This window comes from Suricata suricatta, chromosome 8 (genome assembly GCF_006229205.1).
Source record: "Suricata suricatta isolate VVHF042 chromosome 8, meerkat_22Aug2017_6uvM2_HiC, whole genome shotgun sequence".
In the NCBI taxonomy this organism is placed as follows: Eukaryota; Metazoa; Chordata; class Mammalia; order Carnivora; family Herpestidae; genus Suricata; species Suricata suricatta.
In genome coordinates, this window is record NC_043707.1 from 121,436,510 (window position 1) to 121,453,692 (window position 17,183).

General features: G+C 44.5%; 1 protein-coding gene across 1 annotated transcript; it reads left to right on the plus strand.

The window, feature by feature from the left end:
• Nucleotides 1-1,498: 1,498 nt before the first annotated feature.
• RPA2 (replication protein A2) lies at nucleotides 1,499-15,690 on the plus strand. The gene is made up of 9 exons (XM_029948978.1): nucleotides 1,499-1,628; nucleotides 1,872-1,981; nucleotides 6,107-6,208; nucleotides 6,376-6,489; nucleotides 8,772-8,846; nucleotides 9,363-9,479; nucleotides 13,775-13,882; nucleotides 14,061-14,155; nucleotides 15,379-15,690. Exons 1-9 carry the CDS (start codon nucleotides 1,619-1,621, stop codon nucleotides 15,461-15,463), a joined length of 816 nt encoding a protein of 271 aa, XP_029804838.1. The 5' UTR covers nucleotides 1,499-1,618; the 3' UTR covers nucleotides 15,464-15,690.
• The last annotated feature ends 1,493 nt before the right edge of the window (nucleotides 15,691-17,183 follow it).

Genomic DNA, 17,183 nt, shown 5'->3' on the forward strand with positions numbered 1-17,183 from the left:
TGTGAGATCACGACCTGAGCCTAAATCAGATGCTTAACTGACTGAGTCACCCTGGCAGCCCTAGGAGTTTACAGAATTTACATAGGTAAGAGGTGGGAGGCAGACAATGTCTAACCCACAGATACCTTTTCTTTGGCCTACATGGTGTTTTTTAATTTTTTAAATTTAGTTAAAAACACTTAAAATTCAGAAAGTTTTACACAAAAAGCAAAATTTCTGGCATCTGCTGAAAAAAATCTATAGATGACAACACTAGGCCCATATTCATTGTGTCAGTTGCTATTTGCCATTATGTTTGTGTGGTTGTTTTTCTCACTGTGGAGAAAAAAGTAAAAAATTTCCCTCTTATCCAACCCACTACATTGATAGTTTTCCTGCCTGACCCTAGTTGTCAACTTGAGTTTGTGCCCCAGTTCTAGGACGTACAAGAAGGTATAGTGACTACACTGGTTGATGAAATGAGACTTCGCGGGCTTGAATGCAGTCTTCCACAATCTAGCCTTTCTTTGCCTCAGCTGCCTCCTTTGTAAAATCGGGACAATAACTCTACTCACCTACCTCACAGGATTGAGATAGTAAATGTAAAATATTTAAGGCAGTGTGTGCAGTTTTGGAAAAGCAAAATGGCCCAGGAACCCAGGTATCATGTCTATCTTATTTACTGTTGAATCCCTGGGGCCAACACAGAATTTGGAACACAAGGCGCAACACTAAATACTTCCTATCACGTAGGCGAGGTGTGCTGGAATTTAACAACCTAGTGATTCTTCGAGGAAGGAACTCACAGACGCGTTCCCCCTCTCTACAGAAGGGACAGACAAAGCTATATGAAGAACTGGTTAAACAACCGGGGATGCAGAGGTGTATTAGGCTGGGGTGAGGATGGGGGCGGGAGCAGAATGCCATCTTCAGATCTTTTGCAAGGCTGTCCTGGGGAAGAGTGTAAGCTCCTTAGAGCCTCCCTGGGGAAAATCAGGACGACGGAAGGCCGACAGGAGAAACGTACTTGGCTTCTTAAAAAAGCAACTAGCTACCCCAACAGATGGCTGTGAAGCTGGTGAGGCAAGGTCCCCGGTGCGCAAGCGCCGCAACACGGCGAGGCTGAGTCGCTGAGGCCAGAGTTCTGTAGAGTACAGCGTCGTCCGATTGGTGAGAGTTTGGCGGGAACAGGAGGACGCCTAACCAAGGAAGTGATGTAAAGCGCCGCTCGTCTGGCGGGGGTGGGATTATACAGCCTGAGATAGGGAATTATCAATTTGCTTGGTTGTTTTCTTGAGATACCGCCCTATGAGCTTCTTTCTGCTCGTTGCTTCCGCTTTCGCATCGTGTTTTGCCCTTAGTAAAAATGGCCGCAGAGGCTTCGGGCCCCCATTAGCGCAGGGCGTGTTTTCTTAAGCCGGGCCGGAGAAGACAGGAAGAACGTGGAGTTCGTGAGCGTTGATTGGCTTAAGCAAGAAGCGTTCTGGACGCCGATTGGCTCCGTCCTTCGCGGGAAGGCGTTTGCGGCACTCACGCGATGTAGATATAGCGCGGCGGCCGAAACAGGGCTCCGAGAAGCCCCGCCACCCCACTGGTCGGGAATCTTCTGGGCCTCTCTCCTGAAGCAATCGTGACCAAGATGTGGTTTAGTAAGGATAAGAGTCGCAAGGAGGAATTAGCAAGAGGGCGGGGATCGGGCAGGCGTGTGGCTGTGGGAGTTGGGGAAGGACGGGGTGGGCAGGGGGCAGGGGGCGGGGGCCCGGGGCAAGATAGTGGGGAAGAACAGGGCGACGCTGGGAGTGGTTGGCCTTGGGGTGAAGCGTGAAGGGAGCGGTGGGCTGTTCCGAGGCTTGGGAAGCAGCACAGGTTTTAATACTGTTGTTTAAAACCAGGCGGGCCTGAAAGCTATAGCACCTCCTCCTTTGGCACAGTCGGCGGCGGCTACACCCAGTCCCCGGGGGGCTTCGGATCGCCGACACCTTCACAGGCCGAAAAGAAATCAGTAGGTTGAAAGACCGGTTCGTTTTATTTCATTCTGTCCTGAAACTCCTAACTCAACCCTCAGCGAAAATGTCTGCGATGAAAGGTGTTAAACATGAACTGATTGATTGGTAAATTACCAATTACTGTCATACCGAGTGTTGCAATTAAGTGCTGTAGGTTTAAAAAATGAAGTTTCTCTTAATTTCTCTTCCACTGTTCATTTGGCCTTATTTCGAGGTTTACTGATGAATCAGACTTGTAGACAAACTGAACTGCTATTAATAGCCTATTTTGCCTTCCTGTATTTGAATTTTTTTTTTTAATTAAACGTAATGAAATGATAAAAAATGGTGGAGAGAGAATGGTGTTGGAAGTCAGGTGGATCTGTGTTCTCCTGTTGCTCTGACACTACTTACAGGGTCTCCTTGGACAAATTTCTTAACCCCAGGAATCACATAGGATTAATATTTACAAGGTTGTTGTGAGACTCAATATTGTGGTATGTATAAAGTACCTGTCTTATAGTCCCTTTTAATAAATGGTCCCAGATATTTTTATTAAAAAAGACATGAGTGATGGAGCCTGAATACATAGTGTCGAGAATCAACTTTTAACTGGCCGTGACTTTAATGCAGCAACTTGAACCTTGTGGCCCTTGGTTTTTCTCATCTGATAAGTGGTACTGGTACTAATATCGCAGGGCGGTTCTGAGAATAGAGGTAATATAGGAAAGCGATCTGTAAAAAGCTGTCCAACTGCTTGCTATTCACTCTTTCAGGAATGAGTGTGTATGTTTTTTAAAAAAAATTTTAATGTTTATTTTTGAGAGAGAGTGTGAGCAGGGGAGGGTTAGAGAGAGCGGGAGACACAGAATCTGAAACAGGCTCCAGGCTCCAGGCTCCGAGCTGTCAGCACGGAACCCGATGCAGGGCTCAACCTCACCAACTGCGAGATCATGACCCAACCCGAAGTTGGACGCTTAACGGACTGAGCCACTCAGGCGCCTCTAGTGTGCATTTAACAACTGTTGATTTCATCCTTTAAATCCAAGGTTGATTTGGGCACTCTCTAAGTGTCATTCACATGTGGGCTTAAGATTCAATATTAGAAAGTTCTCTGGTTTTTTTGTACGGGTTGATAAGCTTTCACCTAAACTATTAATTGAGAGGGGTGTGTCGGTGGGACAGAATTCACTGCTAATTACCAACATTTGACATTGCTTTATCTTTTTCATACAAATTATGTCATATAATCCCATAACATGCTTATTGTTTACTCCATTGGGCAACAGAGGCTCTAGGAGATTAAGGGACTAAGGTTATGTAGCTAGTAAGTAAACGGAACTAGACTGTGCACACGTGATGCTGAGCAAATCCAGACTCTCGTAAGCAGTTTCTCTGTCCTGAAATTTTTTTATTCCCACGAAGACCAGAGGGGACTCCTGTACTCTTTGTCTTCATTGAGGTTGTGAAGGAGGATACAAAAGATAGAATGTTAGTTTTTATCTTTTCTGAGCTTAACTATTTTTCTTCATTCCAGGTGATAGAATTTTTATCTCAGGACCCCTAGACAACTTTTCAGAGAGGGATGATGGTTAGAAGCTGGAGACTCAAACTCAGATCTTGTGTTTCACCCCAGTGTTTTTTCCACAGGAAATGAGATAATCGCCCTGTCCACAATGTTTCTTGTCTGCTATAATCCTGTTACGTTTTATTGAGTCGTGTGAAATTTTCAGTACTGATCATGTTTTCTTCTTAAAGATGGTTTCATACAGCACTATCCAGAGTAACCTATAGTTTGTAGTCAAGTAGAAAATAATTCTTCTTTAAATTTAGCATACTTGTTGGGGCACCTGGGTGGCTCAGTCCATAAAGCGTCCAACTTCGGCTCAGGTCATGATCTCACAGTTCGTGAGTTCAAGCCCCACAGTGGACTCTGCTGACAGCTCAGAGCCTGGAGCCTGCTTCGCATTCTGTGTCTCCTTCTCTCTCTCTCTGCCTAACCCCACTTACGCTCTATCTCTCAAAAATGAATAAATGTTAAAAAGAAATTAAAAATTAATCAATTAATTAAACAGACTTGCGCTGGCACATTCTCTGTGAATCTCTTTGGAACAAACCAGGAACTCCTTGTAAACAATTCCTGGCACATAATATGTGCTTGTTAAAAAAACAAGAAATACCCGTGGTTGGAGATGAATTTGAAGGTATTACCAACATCTCAGTCATGACCCATATACAACTTCTTTTTACCTAAGGAATATTTATTGAGTACATACTTCACGTAGAGATCGATATTAGCATTTTTATATACAGTGTGTTTTGTTTACAATTTGAAAGGTAGATCTTCTCGTTTCACAGAAGAGGTGCTAATATCACATGTAACCTCAGCTATAAAACACCATAAAGTAAAACAGAAAAACATCGCTGATTCCTTCACATCCTTATTAAAAGCTGTTGCAGATATAAACAGCAAGATACACTAGCTCACATAATAACTGCTAAAATTTTGGGGGGGCACCTGGGTCGCTCCATTGGTTAAGCATCCGACTTTGGCTCAGTCCATGATCTCACAGTTCATGAGTGCAAACCCCACATCGGGCTCTGTGCTGACAGCTCAGAGCCTGGAGCCTGCTTCGGATCCTGTGTCTCCCTCTCTTACTGCCTATTCCCCGCTCATGCTCTGTCTGTCTCAAACATAAACAAACACAAGAAAAAAATATTTTAAGTAATTGCTAACATTTTTTGAGTGCTTATAGTGTGCCAGATATTAGTCTAGGTACTTCACCATATTCTTAATTTTCAGGATTTTTATCATTCCTAGTTTTACAGATAAGAAAACTAAGATACAGTGAGTTGAAAAACATGACCAAGGACACACTGCTCCCGAGTGATAGAGCCCTAATCTAAACCCTCCCGCTTAACACGCCTTTTGTGACGTGTGCGGGTAGTTGGAGGCACTTGCTCTATGGCGTCCTGGCAAGTCTCCCCATTCAAAACTGTGCTTCCACAGAAGGAAATGTGACTAGAATTGTATGGACCTTCAGGACAAAACTGCAACTTCTAAGTCCATGAATGCCCAGAGTCCATTTTTTTCTGTCTTACATGTAGAACAGCTCTGGCATGGTTGATTTCTGACGGGAAGAACTGGTCTCTAATCCACGTGCATTTTCTTCCTTGTACTTAGTTCCCTTGTGAATTTGCAAGAGTGCATATTTACCCTTAGCCTGTAATGCCCTTCCCTTACTCACTGTTTTTTCACTGTCAGAGTTTCCCTACTTCAAGGTAGAGCCCAGATGCTACCTCTGGAAGGTGCCGGTATGTTTTTCTGGGATCTCACATAGTGCGTCTCTTTCTATACTATACCGAGACGAGGTTTGTGATTTCCATCCCTGCCTCTGTGAGGTAGGACTGGGTTGCGAGCACATCGAATCCCATTTTTCTCCTCTTTATGCCACGAGACAAGCCCTGGCCATTGGTAGGTGACCATCAGTTTACACCGTCGGTAGGCTGCTTTTAGATGGGATTTCGGTGTCCTCACTTTGACCGTCTTCTGCCCAGCACATCCTGTCCTTTGCCTTTAACGTGTCCAGTGTGGCCAAACCCTTAGCCCATTTTCCCCAGGACTCCCATTTGATTGTCAGAACATCTGTTCTTAAGGAAGCTATACCTCTAACATTTTCTTACATTTTGTCACAAGCCTTAGAGCAATTCCAAAGTTCTGTCTCCTCGGGCCACTTCTCAAGCCCCTTCCAAATACCATCTCACGTCATTGGTGACCTTGAGCAGCCAGCTCCAGCTTGCCTTTGTTCTTAAACTGGAGTTGAAGTTTTGTTTTGGAAGCAGGTCATCCTTCCTTAGGTTGTCCCACTCTGTGTGGCCTGTTCATTTTGGTGCATCCCTAGTGTCCCACAGACTTCTCCATCGGTCAGGAGCTTTGGAGTCCAACAAACCCAGTTTGGATTCCAAAGTGTGGAATTTGTTAGCTGTATAACTTGGTTTCCACCTCTGCGAAGCAAGAATAATGAGACTCATTCTGAAGATTCAGCGTGATGATACGTGTAAAGTGCTTGGCACATACAAGGTGTTAATGAACGGGGATTGTTATTTCCTTAATTGGATTTACGCGTCCTTTTTCTTGGCAGAGAGCCCGAGCCCAGCACATCGTGCCCTGCACCATATCCCAGCTGCTCTCTGCCACCTTGGTTGACGAAGTGTTCAGAATTGGGAATGTAGAGATTTCACAGGTGAGTAAAGCGATTTGTGGGAGAGGCCCTTAATCATCTGAAGAATGAAATAGAACTTATTTACAAATCCATAAATGTTGTTTTCATTTCCGGGAAAGGCAAACTTCGTTTTCCCCTTCCGATCTCATTTCCGGGAAAACCAAACTTTGTTTCCCCTTCTGATCTAGGTCACTATTGTGGGTGTCATCCGCCACGCGGAGAAGGCCCCGACCAACATCGTGTACAAAGTGGATGACATGACGGCTGCGCCCATGGATGTCCGCCAGTGGGTTGACACAGATGTAAGCAGTTGCTTTGGGGCCTTGGAGATGTTGAACTCTTTCTCGTCTCACTGTTTAATTTCTTACCGTAAGAGTAATTTACAGGCAAGATAGCAAAAGCGGAGGCCCTCAAATGAAAGGTTAGTCCATTTGGTTTCATGAAAGTTTCAAATGTTCTAAACTTGACTATACTTAGAAGCAAAGTTAAAAGGGAAGTGACAGGAGGCACTAGAATGTAAACACGAAAGCAGGGTTGGGTTTTTTTCCCCGTTGTTATTTGGTTTTTCGAACAGGGATTTTTATCATGGGCACACTGTATCCCCCTCACCTAGAACAGTACTACATAGTGGGCCCTCGGGAAATATTGTTTAAATGAGTGGGAAAATTTTTTTGTGACACAATAAAACATTGAAAAATTTTAATTAATTATAAAGGCTATTACAAAGCAACAAACAAAACCACATCTTAGAAAAATGGGCAAAGAAAATGCACAGGTGATTCATAAAAGATGAAATATAACTTGCAATGAAAACAGGCAGGTTTAATAAACATTAATGTACCATTTTTAACTTATTAAATTAGCATAGAAAAAAAAAAAGAATGTCCACTTCTGGTAAGAGTACTAGCAAACACAGTGCCTTTAGCACTTAGCATTTACTAAATATCCGTTGAATGAATTGTCCCTGTTTCTCTGGGGAAATGGATACCATCCTACCTTGATGATTTGAGTATAAATTGGTAAAACCTACCTCAAAAATCAGCCGGTGATCAAGAACATCCATCATGATGTTGACCTAGCTCTCCACTGCTAGAGGTTTACAGTAAGGAAATAATTAAAGATGTGTGCCAAGATTCAGCTGTAAGAATCTTGATCATAACATTGCTTATAATAATGAAGAATTAGGGGCGCCTTGAGGGCTCGGTTGGTGAAGAGTCTGACTCTTGGTTTCCGTTCAGGTAATGGTCTCACGGTTGTGAGACCAAGCCTAGCGTCAGGCTCCACACTGAGCACAGCGCCTTCTTGAGATTCTCCCTCGGCCCCTCTTCCCCGCTCATGTGCACGTGCTTTCTCTGTCACGCTCACTCTCTAAAAAAAAAAAAAAAGGTGGTGGGGTGGCTAGATGGCTCAGACAGTTAAGTGTTTGACTCACGGTTTCAGCTCAGGTCATGATCTCACAGTTTCATGAGTTTGAGCCCCACGTCAGGCTCTGTGCTGTTAGCACAGCGATTCTCTCATACTCTCTCTCTCCCTCACGACTCGCTGTGTCTATCTGAAAAAAATAAACTTGTTGGTTAAGGTCTGACTTTAGCTCACAGTGTGTGGGTTCTACGTCTGACTATGCTGACAGCTCAGAGCCTGGAGCCTGCTTTGGATTCTGTGTCAACCTCTCTCTCTCTATTTCTCTCTTTCTCTGCCCCCACCCCTGCTTCTGTGCCCGCCCTCGCACGCACACAAAAATAAACAAAAAAAAGTTCTACATTATCACCTGTAATTGTGCGAAGTATGCCATTATATAAATGCATGACTGTTGGCTATTTAGGTGGTTTTCAGTTTTTTAGTCTTCTAAACGATGCCGCATGCGTATTCTTAAGGCTAAATTTTTTTTAAGTTTTACGTAATCTCTACACCCAACATGAGGCCTGAACTCACAACCTCAAGGTAAAGAGCTGCATTTAAAGCTAAATCTAAATGCATGTTCTTAATTCTTCCCAATTTCCTAGAAGTAGAATTGCTACGTTGATAATAACTGGTATATCCACCAGTTAAGTTGTGTGCCCAAGAACATTTGGACAAGAGTGCATAATTATTTCTTTTTTAATATATGTATATTTTTAATTTACTTATTTTGAGAGAGAGAGAGAGAACACGGGAGCAAGGGGGAGAGAGAATCCCAAGCACGCTACACACTGTCAACAGGGCTTGAACCCACCAACTGTGAGATCAGGACCTAAGCTGAAGCTGGACACTCAGCCGAGCCCCCCGGGAGCCCCAAGCAGTTTTTCTTTTCTTTTTTTTTTTTTTAAATGTTTATGTTTTGAGAGAGAGAAAGAGAGGGACGGAGTGCATGCAGGAGAGGAGCAGAGAGAGAAGGAGACACAGAATCCAAAGCAGGCTTCAGGTTTTGAGCTGTCATCAGCACAGAGCCTGATGGAGAGCATGAACCCACCGACCACGAGATCATGACCTGAGCCGAAGTTGGATTCACCTGACTGAGCCATCCAGGCGCCCTTATAATTTAGCAGTTTCCGAGTTTCACCCACATCCTAAAACCTTAGGGTGATGTGTTTGTATTATCTCTCAGGATGCCAGCAGTGAAAACACAGTGGTTCCTCCAGAAACGTATGTGAAAGTGGCTGGCCATCTGCGATCTTTTCAGGTAAAGTCAGAAAAAAATCCTAGTTCAAATATATTTGCATGAAGCAATTTCTGGATTCATGCCTGAGCTTAGGATACTTCATCTTGAACCAAGTCTTTATATTAAATGGTAGTTAGACTGACATTATTTCATTATTCTCTTCAAAGAGAAATAACGGGTGTCTACCATAATACGAAACTAACAGAATGGTAGAGACTGGGGTCCCTGCCCGTCACCTGTGACCTCCACTAGGGGTACAAGGTGTGGGGGGGGGGGGACACAGGATTCGCGGTCAGACTGTACTCAGCTTGGTTGTGTAGCCTCGGGCAAGTCACCGAACAACTCTGAGCTCTGGCTTTGGGTCTTGTCTCCCATTAATGATTATATCCGGATTAACCTTAAGTTAAAACTTTGAAGTATGTAACATGTTCTCTCCATTTTGGCCAAATAAAACCAAGAAAAGGGCCACAGCGTTTTAACCTGAAGTTGATACGATTGTGCTCGTGCTTTATTTACGTCTTCTCTTTATTTTACTAGAACAAAAAAAGCCTGGTAGCCTTTAAGATCATGCCTCTGGAGGATATGAACGAGTTCACCACACATATTCTGGAAGTGGTCAATGCACACATGATCCTGAGCAAAGCGAGCAACCAGGTGAGCGACTTACTCTCCGAATGTTTCCGCTTCTCTGAAAGAACATAGACAGATTCTGTGCCGCGCCTTTGATTTTCTTGGCATTTTGAAGGTTGAGCCAGAAGAAAGGCTGCACTCTGTCCTCAGAACAGTTTTCTCTGTGAGCTTTGCCGTGTTATTTTATTCCAAAGGAAGCACTCCTGTTTCCCTCAGAGTTACAAGTCCCTCTGACCTCACTGACTTGGAAGCCTGAGGCCTAAGACCACCTTCAAGTGTAGACATAGAATTATAGGCTGAGCACTTGGCTCTAGGATTATATTCATTTAAAAAAAAACCCACCAGGATGTATTTTACTGCTTTTCCTCTAACCTGTTGGCTGAATAGGAAACATTATGTACCATTATTTTGGCCCCGAATTTATTTTTCTTGCTGCATATTGAAATTTCTCAACATTATTTTCCGCTGTGTGAATTCCATTCGGCTAGTCCATCTAGGACCACACAACGGGTTTATTGATTCTTGTATTAGAATGTCCTCAGAGTATCTAGGGGTGCCTGGCTGGCTCAGTTGGTCTTTTTAAAAATTCACTTGGGCTGGGCTGTTGTATGGAATGCAGATTAAGGGGCTCTAAAAATGACAACAGAATTGATTTGGGAATGGTAGGAGCCGGGGTGAGGAGTGGTTGGATTCTGACCTACCGTGGAGGTAGAGCGGACGGACTTCTTGGTGAGTTACAGACTGGTGATAAAGAGGGAGGGTTTGAAGATGACTTCTAAGTTTGGGGCTTCAGGAACCAGGTGAAGCCAGCAAATTTGGAAGTAAAGATCCCGAGTTCTATTTGGACTTCCCAAGTATGAGGTGCCGGTGCAATATCCAAATGGAGAACAGAATGGATGGTTGAATATGTAGAACTGGGATCCAAGGGGAGAGGTCAGGGCTAGAGGTAGAACTTGGGGGTGGTCGTGTAGGTGGTATTTAAAGCCTTGGATTAGGTGAGACAACTAGGGAGTTGAGCGGTCAGAGACCTGAACTCTCGGACACACTAATCTTAATGTTTGTTTTTGTTTTTGTTTTTAATTTATTTTTGAGAGACAGAGAGAGACAGCATGAGAAGGGGAGAGTCATAGAGAGAGGGAGACACAGAATCCGAAGCAGGTTCCAGTCTCTGAGCTAGCTGTCAGCACAGAGCCTGACGTGGGGCTTGAACCCACGAACCGTGAGATCATGACCTGAGCCAAAGCCAGCCGCTTAACTGACTGAGCCACCCCAGCACCCCATGGACACACTAATCTTTAGAAATTTGGAGAAAAGGAGCTAGTGGAAGTCAAAGAAGTTGCGAATTGGGCAGGAGGAAGCCAGGAAATGTGATTCTGTAGAAGATTCTGGAAAGAGTATCTTTAGGAAGGAGGAAGTGTCAGTCAACTGTAGAATGCTGCCCTGAAGTCAAGGAAGGTGATGGGAGAGGTCTCCTGTTCCATTTAGAAACATAGATCTTGATCTTGAGGTCATGAGTTCAGGCCCCACATTGGATATAGAGATTACTTAAACATAAATAGTTTTTTTAAAAAGTAAAGTGTAGGGGTGCCTGGGTGGCTCAGTCAGTTAAGCATCCGCTTCGGCTCAGGTCATGATCTCACTGTTCGTGGGTTCGAGCGCCGCACCGTGCTCTGTGCTGACAGCTAGCTCAGAGCCTGGAGCCTATCTTCAGATTCTGTATCTCCTTCTCTTTATGACCCTCTCCTGCTCGCACTGTCTCTGTCTCTCAAAAATAAATAAAAAACATTAAAAAAATTTTTTAAATAAAATAAAAAGTTAAGTGTATTTATCTTATTATCATACTTCATGACATATATGTATGTATCAAATATATCATAAAAATGATTTTCAATTGAGGATGGGGCTGCCAGAAGCAGGACATGAGACCCCTTCATGCGGGGGATCTGGGTAAGAAATCGTCTTCAGGTCAGTGTTCTTTGATCATAAAATGTGAGGCTTCTGTTTGACCAGCAGGCAACGTGAAGGCACCTAGCTTGAAAACAAGGGACCATGATCAAATTTTGTTTATTACCTCAAAGCAGTAGGCACTTAATGAATGTTTATTAAATGAATGAATCTCCTGACTGGATGGGATTTCTCCTAATGAACTTCCACAGTGCTCTGATATCTGTTATGGTGCCTGGTGTATTTGATCTTCTCATCCTTATTTATTCCAGTAGATTAAACATAGCCTGGGCACATACTGCACCAGGCATGTGTGAAGACGGAGGGGCTTGTGGAGGGAAGTGACAGGAGAACATCATGATGGCTGTTGAGAAGGAACGGGCCAGGAAGTGTGAGAGCCAAGAAAGAAGAACATGGCTAACTTGGCTTGGGGTGTCAGAGGGTCAGCAAAGGCAGTGGCAGTCAAGTTGTCCCTGAAGGATGAGAAACCAGCGTTTATGAGGCAGATGAGGGGAGAGCATTCCAGACAGGGAACAGCATGTTCGGGTCAGAGGCGTGTTTGTAGCTGGCGAGAAGTCCAGGTGCAGCTGGGGAGGGAAGTGTGTGAAAAGAAACGGTCAAGAATAGAATAGAGATGTTGACGTCTAGCTGTGGTAGGTCTTCAATGTCTAGGTTTATATTATTTCCGCAGGCAGGGGGAGCCACCTGACAGCTTCCTGGCTGAGGAGGGACATGCTTGGAAGCTGTTAACTTGGGAGCAAAGAGAAGGGTTGACTGGAGTAGCACAGACCAACAGCTGAGATGCCGCCAGGGCGAGGAGACTAGGCTTGAACTACACCAAAGATTGTGTGACCAGCTGTGGTGACAGGTTATGGGAGGTGAGCAAGTGGACTCAGACAACTGAAGTCTGCAGGATTGCGTTGGGTTTACTGACCTTGGGTTTGGAATGGAGCAGGTCAGGCAGGTTTGGGGAAGGATGTAATTTTACTTGGAAGTATGTGAGAGAGAGTTTGGTGGACTTATCCAGTCAATGGCTGAGAACAAGGAATTGTGGCCTAGGAGGTCTGGGATAGAATCCTGGGGGATCGATCAGCCTTTTGGGAGATAGAAAACTGGTAAAGGATACTGAGAAGGTATAGTTTGAGTAAGTAGAGAACTGGAAGAATGTGCCAGCAAGAAGACTAGGGTGGGGTACATTTCAAGAGAATGATCACGTCTTTGTGAGAAGTCAGGTGTTAGCGGACTGAGAGACTTGGGTATATTGCTTGAAGAGTCATTACTAATTTTGGTGAGAACCGTTTCAGAGGTATATTTAAAGTTTCTTGGGGTTTTGTGTGGGTTTTAGTTTGTTTATTTATTTATTTTGAGAGAGCTAGGATGGGGGGGGCAAAGAGAGAGGAGAGAGAGAGAGGATCCAAGCAGTTGCCCTGCTGTCAGTTCAGAGCCCAACACGGGGCTTGATCTCACAAACCGCGAGATCTTGTCCTGAGCCGAATCCAAGAGTTGGATCGAGCCACCCAGGTGTCCCCAGTTGTATTTAGTGAGAGTCCAAATGGTGGTGGCCTGGGGAGTGACTAAGACAGGAAATGGAAACAATGATTGTCGTCTAATATTTTTAAGACTTTGGCGCTAAAAAAAGAACAAAAGCATGATGGGCACTTTTTTTTCTCATGCCTGGGTGACTGCAGATGCTTGAGTGGGGGGGTGGGGAGAGGGGCAAAATGAGTGAAGGGGAAGTAAGAGTTACAAACTTTCAGTTACAAAGTACAAAGTCAGTTACAGAGAGGAGAAGCACAGCGAGGGAATATAGTCAGTGATACTGTAGTAACATCGTGCCAGGACAGGTGGTGACTACGTTATCGTGAGCGGTGAGTAGTGCAAAAAATTGTCAAATCACTATGTTGTGCACCTGAAACTAATATAACATTGTGTGTTAGCTATACTTCGATAATAAAATTTCTTTAATAATACTAAAGTCAAGAGCAAGGTAAGAATACCGAAAAATAAGGGAGTGAGTGAATACGTGCCTGCAAGTGTAAGTGATTCAGCACCAGAGAAAGACACCATCCTAGCAAACCTCCAGGTAATTTTCTTCTCGGTGCTAGTTTTCCTCTGGTTCCCCTCGACATCGCAAAAACAAGAATGAGCCAGGAGGTACCTTTCTCTGATATTATGTGCTTCGGGGGTCACTCTACCTTCCTCTGAAACACTTATTAATGATGGGAGTCGTCCCTTCCAAGGGAAGCGGTCGTTACTGGCAAAACTACCTCCATTCTTTTTCGTGGGCTGCTTATTAATGAGCTATTTATAACAACAAGGACTGTTTTTTAAGTTGGTTAAGTGTTCTCATGCTGCGAACTTCTTTCTTAATTCAGCCCTTAGCAGGGAGAGCACCAATCGACCATCCAGGAATGAGCGAAGCAGGGAACTTTGGTGGGAATAGCTTCATGCCGGCAAATGGCCTCACTGTGGCTCAAAACCAGGTAAACACTGAGTGGCTCCAAAAATTCAAGACACAGAGAGTCCTCAATTTGTTACTTCCTTAATGATTCTGAGGCTTTCTAAGTACTTGACTTCTTTCTCTGTTATAAAGGGACACAGGTTTACATAAGGGAGTTGATTCAGAGTAGTTGCTGAAATCTTTCTCATCTGACTCTTCAGGTGCTGAATTTGATTAAGGCTTGTCCAAGACCTGAAGGGTTAAACTTTCAGGATCTCAGGAACCAGCTCCAGCACATGCCTGTAGCCTCGATAAAGTGAGTATTTGATTTCCATCGGCGGGTGCGGGGGGCTCCAGAATTCTGCCCATTTGACCTCACTAGGGTTTTCTGGTAACGGAGAAGTGAGTTTAACAAAACAAAACTGTCAGCTGCAATCTTACCGACAGAAGGGAAGTTGTTCGGTGACGGAAAGCGAGAAAGAGGACTCACAAAAATGATGCTACCTGTCCCATCCTTCATTCATTTGCTAATTCAGCAAGTAATGAATCCCATGATGTGTGGTGACCGTACTTTTGGACAAAAACTGACCACATAAATTTGACCTCTTATGGAATTCAGTCTGGGGGAGTGAGATCCTTAGCGCCCAGTCCTCAGAGCACAGAGCCCCATTGGTGTTCCTCTTCCCGCTGCGGAGAGTGCATTTGGCTTCTGACCCTGACTCTGACTCTGACCCTCTGGGCGGTCCCTCCAGCATCCGTGCTCTTTGCTCTGAGTTCACGTTAGACAAGCAGCTTCCTGATTCTGGCGAACTAATCAAGCAAACAGTACTTTGGTGCTTGCGATAGTTACTTAGTAGTAACCATAAATCAGCGGATACTCTAGGCTTATGTAGAAAAGAAAGGCCCAGGTCTAATTTCATTTCCTGATTCAAATAAAATGAAGATCTTAATTCCTGTCTCAGAGTTCGTGATGGTGAAGTACAGAATCACTGTCATGTGGTCGATATTCTACAAATTATTACTGTTATTACATATGTTGCTGACCCTGATCCTGAGGGCCTTGAAGGGTTTGAAGGTGTCCTGTCTTTTCTGGAAACTTCCCTTTATGTCCTGCAACTTTACTGCCCAGAGGGGGAGCTAGAGGGTTGATGGGTGGGTAGGGAGGAGGAACTTTTAAAAATAGCTGTTTATGCTAGAAGATTTTATGTGCAAGCTGGACTACATTTTTTTTTTAAGATTCTCCTTTCAGTTTGCTTACACTGGCGTGTGAGTTAGGCCCCGGTTTCTTGCATCTACACAGTTTGGGAGCGGAGTCCAAGGCTGCGTAATAGCCATTGTCTCCGTGTGTTGTCTCAGTCTTGCAATTTTACTAATATTTCTCCGTGTCAGAGCGCTGTGAACAAAGTGGCTGTGAAGTCTTAGCTAAGATAAAAAATGGGAATGAGTAAAATCTGTGTTTGGCCATATCCAAAAGGCAGTTTCCTTTCTTCTGCATCAGTTTTAAAATAAGCCTGTTTTTGTCTGTCTTTTTCTTTCTAGGCAAGCTGTGGATTTTCTAAGCAACGAGGGACACATCTATTCCACTGTGGACGACGACCACTTTAAATCCACAGATGCAGAGTAACCGGGTCTGATTGTGTGCCCGAGGTATTTCCCAGCTGGACCTGTTTTCCTTATCTGTTGTCTGCAACTGGGCATGTTTGGCCTGTTGGCTTCTAGGGAGTAGGTTTCATCTAGAAAAGGGTCTCATTTGGAAAGTTACCGCTCTTCTTTTTTGTTTGTTTGTGTTTTTTTGAAGCTCAATTTGGGGCAGTTGACAATGTAAACCTGGGTGGACTTTCTTTTCAAAAATTTTTTTATGTCTTTATTTTATTTTGAGAGAGAGACCGAGAGTGAGTGGGGAAGGGCAGAGAGAGAGGGGGTGGGGGGAGACAGAGAATCTGAAGCAGGCTCCGGGCTCTGAGCTATCAGCACAGATCCCGATGTGGGGCTCCAACTCACGGACTGTGAGATCATGACCTTGAGCCGAAGTTGACGCTTAACCGACTGAGCCCCCCAGGCGCCCCTGTGTGGACTTTCTTAAAGAAGTTACAAACGGACGTGGAAGAGAGATGCTACCAAGAGAGCAGGGCAGTATTACTTCAGTTATACCCGGAGTGTCTCCTGACGTGTTTCCTGTTGAAAGAAGAAGAGCAGGGCCTGCGGCTGGGAGCTAGTCGAGAAACCCACTGACCTGCCTGCTTCTGTTCTCCCCGCCGTGGTCACGTGGTGGCGTTTTCAGAATTGCGCTTTCCTTCACCTTGTCGTGGCCGCTGCCGAAAGTGTGTTGTTATAAACACGAAGTTGCAGAGTGGTGGCCTCGTGAGGGCAGGAGAGAGAAAGCGATGTTCTTTCGATTTCATACAAAATAAGTACCTCCACAGGTCTAATAAAATAGTTCTATTGCAGAATTTGTGAAAACAGTCTTCCTAAGCTAGTGTCATTACTACCTTACTGTCTGAGGCATGTAGCCCAGCTTGATTGGGGTTTGAAATCCTGACTTTTCCACTGTTAGTTACGGTCTTGGGCGGGGCACGCCAGTTCCGAGGGCCTCCCATTTCCTTATTTATGAAAAGAGAACAGTGTAATTTCCTATATAGGTTTCTTGTGAAACCCGAGTAACGTGATGTTTGTAAAGCATCAAAGCATCGCCATTCGTGGAGGTTATAAAATGGACCTTAATCTCGACTCGAGCAGCCTGTGGTCACGTAGCTGCATTGAGCGTTTGTCATTTGACCTTAAGAGGAGGCTGTCTGAAGGCCTACGGCCATTTTTTGGCCAGCTTAATCAGTTCCATTTCTTGGAAGAGAAAACTAGCTCAAAGATGTTTTTGACAATTCCAGAATGCAAGCTGTGTCTTAAATAAAAGAACTAATTCTGAGGTAAGTTAATGAGGTAGAACATGCAAATAAAAATTCTATAACTGCTTTAACTGTGTTTCTAAATGAGACCTACTGGCAGCGGTCTGGAAAAGGCCCCACCCTCTGGTTTCTAAAAGCGAACAACAGTCTGGTGGTTGTTTCTGTACCTGCAGAATGATTCCTATCTACGGAGCTATACTGACGCATAGAAGTCAGTCAGCCAGTATGTTAGTCTGCAAGTCTGTCCATATTTTGAGAGAGAGCCCGGGGGAGGAGCAGAGAGCGAGGGAGAGAGAGAGAATCCCAAGCAGTTTCTGCACCGTCAGCACGGCCCGATGCAAGGCTCGAGATCACGACCTGAGCCATCTCAAGAGTTGGACACTTAACCCACTAACCTACCCAGGCGCCCCAGAAAGGTTTTCCTTTAAGCTCATCTTGCCTATG

Bases quoted from the DNA above. Each gene is read 5' to 3' on its own strand.
- RPA2 (XM_029948978.1), top strand. The intron at 1,982-6,106 runs GTAGGTTGAAAG...TTTTCTTGGCAG, and splicing joins CACAGGCCGAAAAGAAATCA to AGAGCCCGAGCCCAGCACAT. The intron at 6,209-6,375 runs GTGAGTAAAGCG...CTTCTGATCTAG, and splicing joins GGAATGTAGAGATTTCACAG to GTCACTATTGTGGGTGTCAT.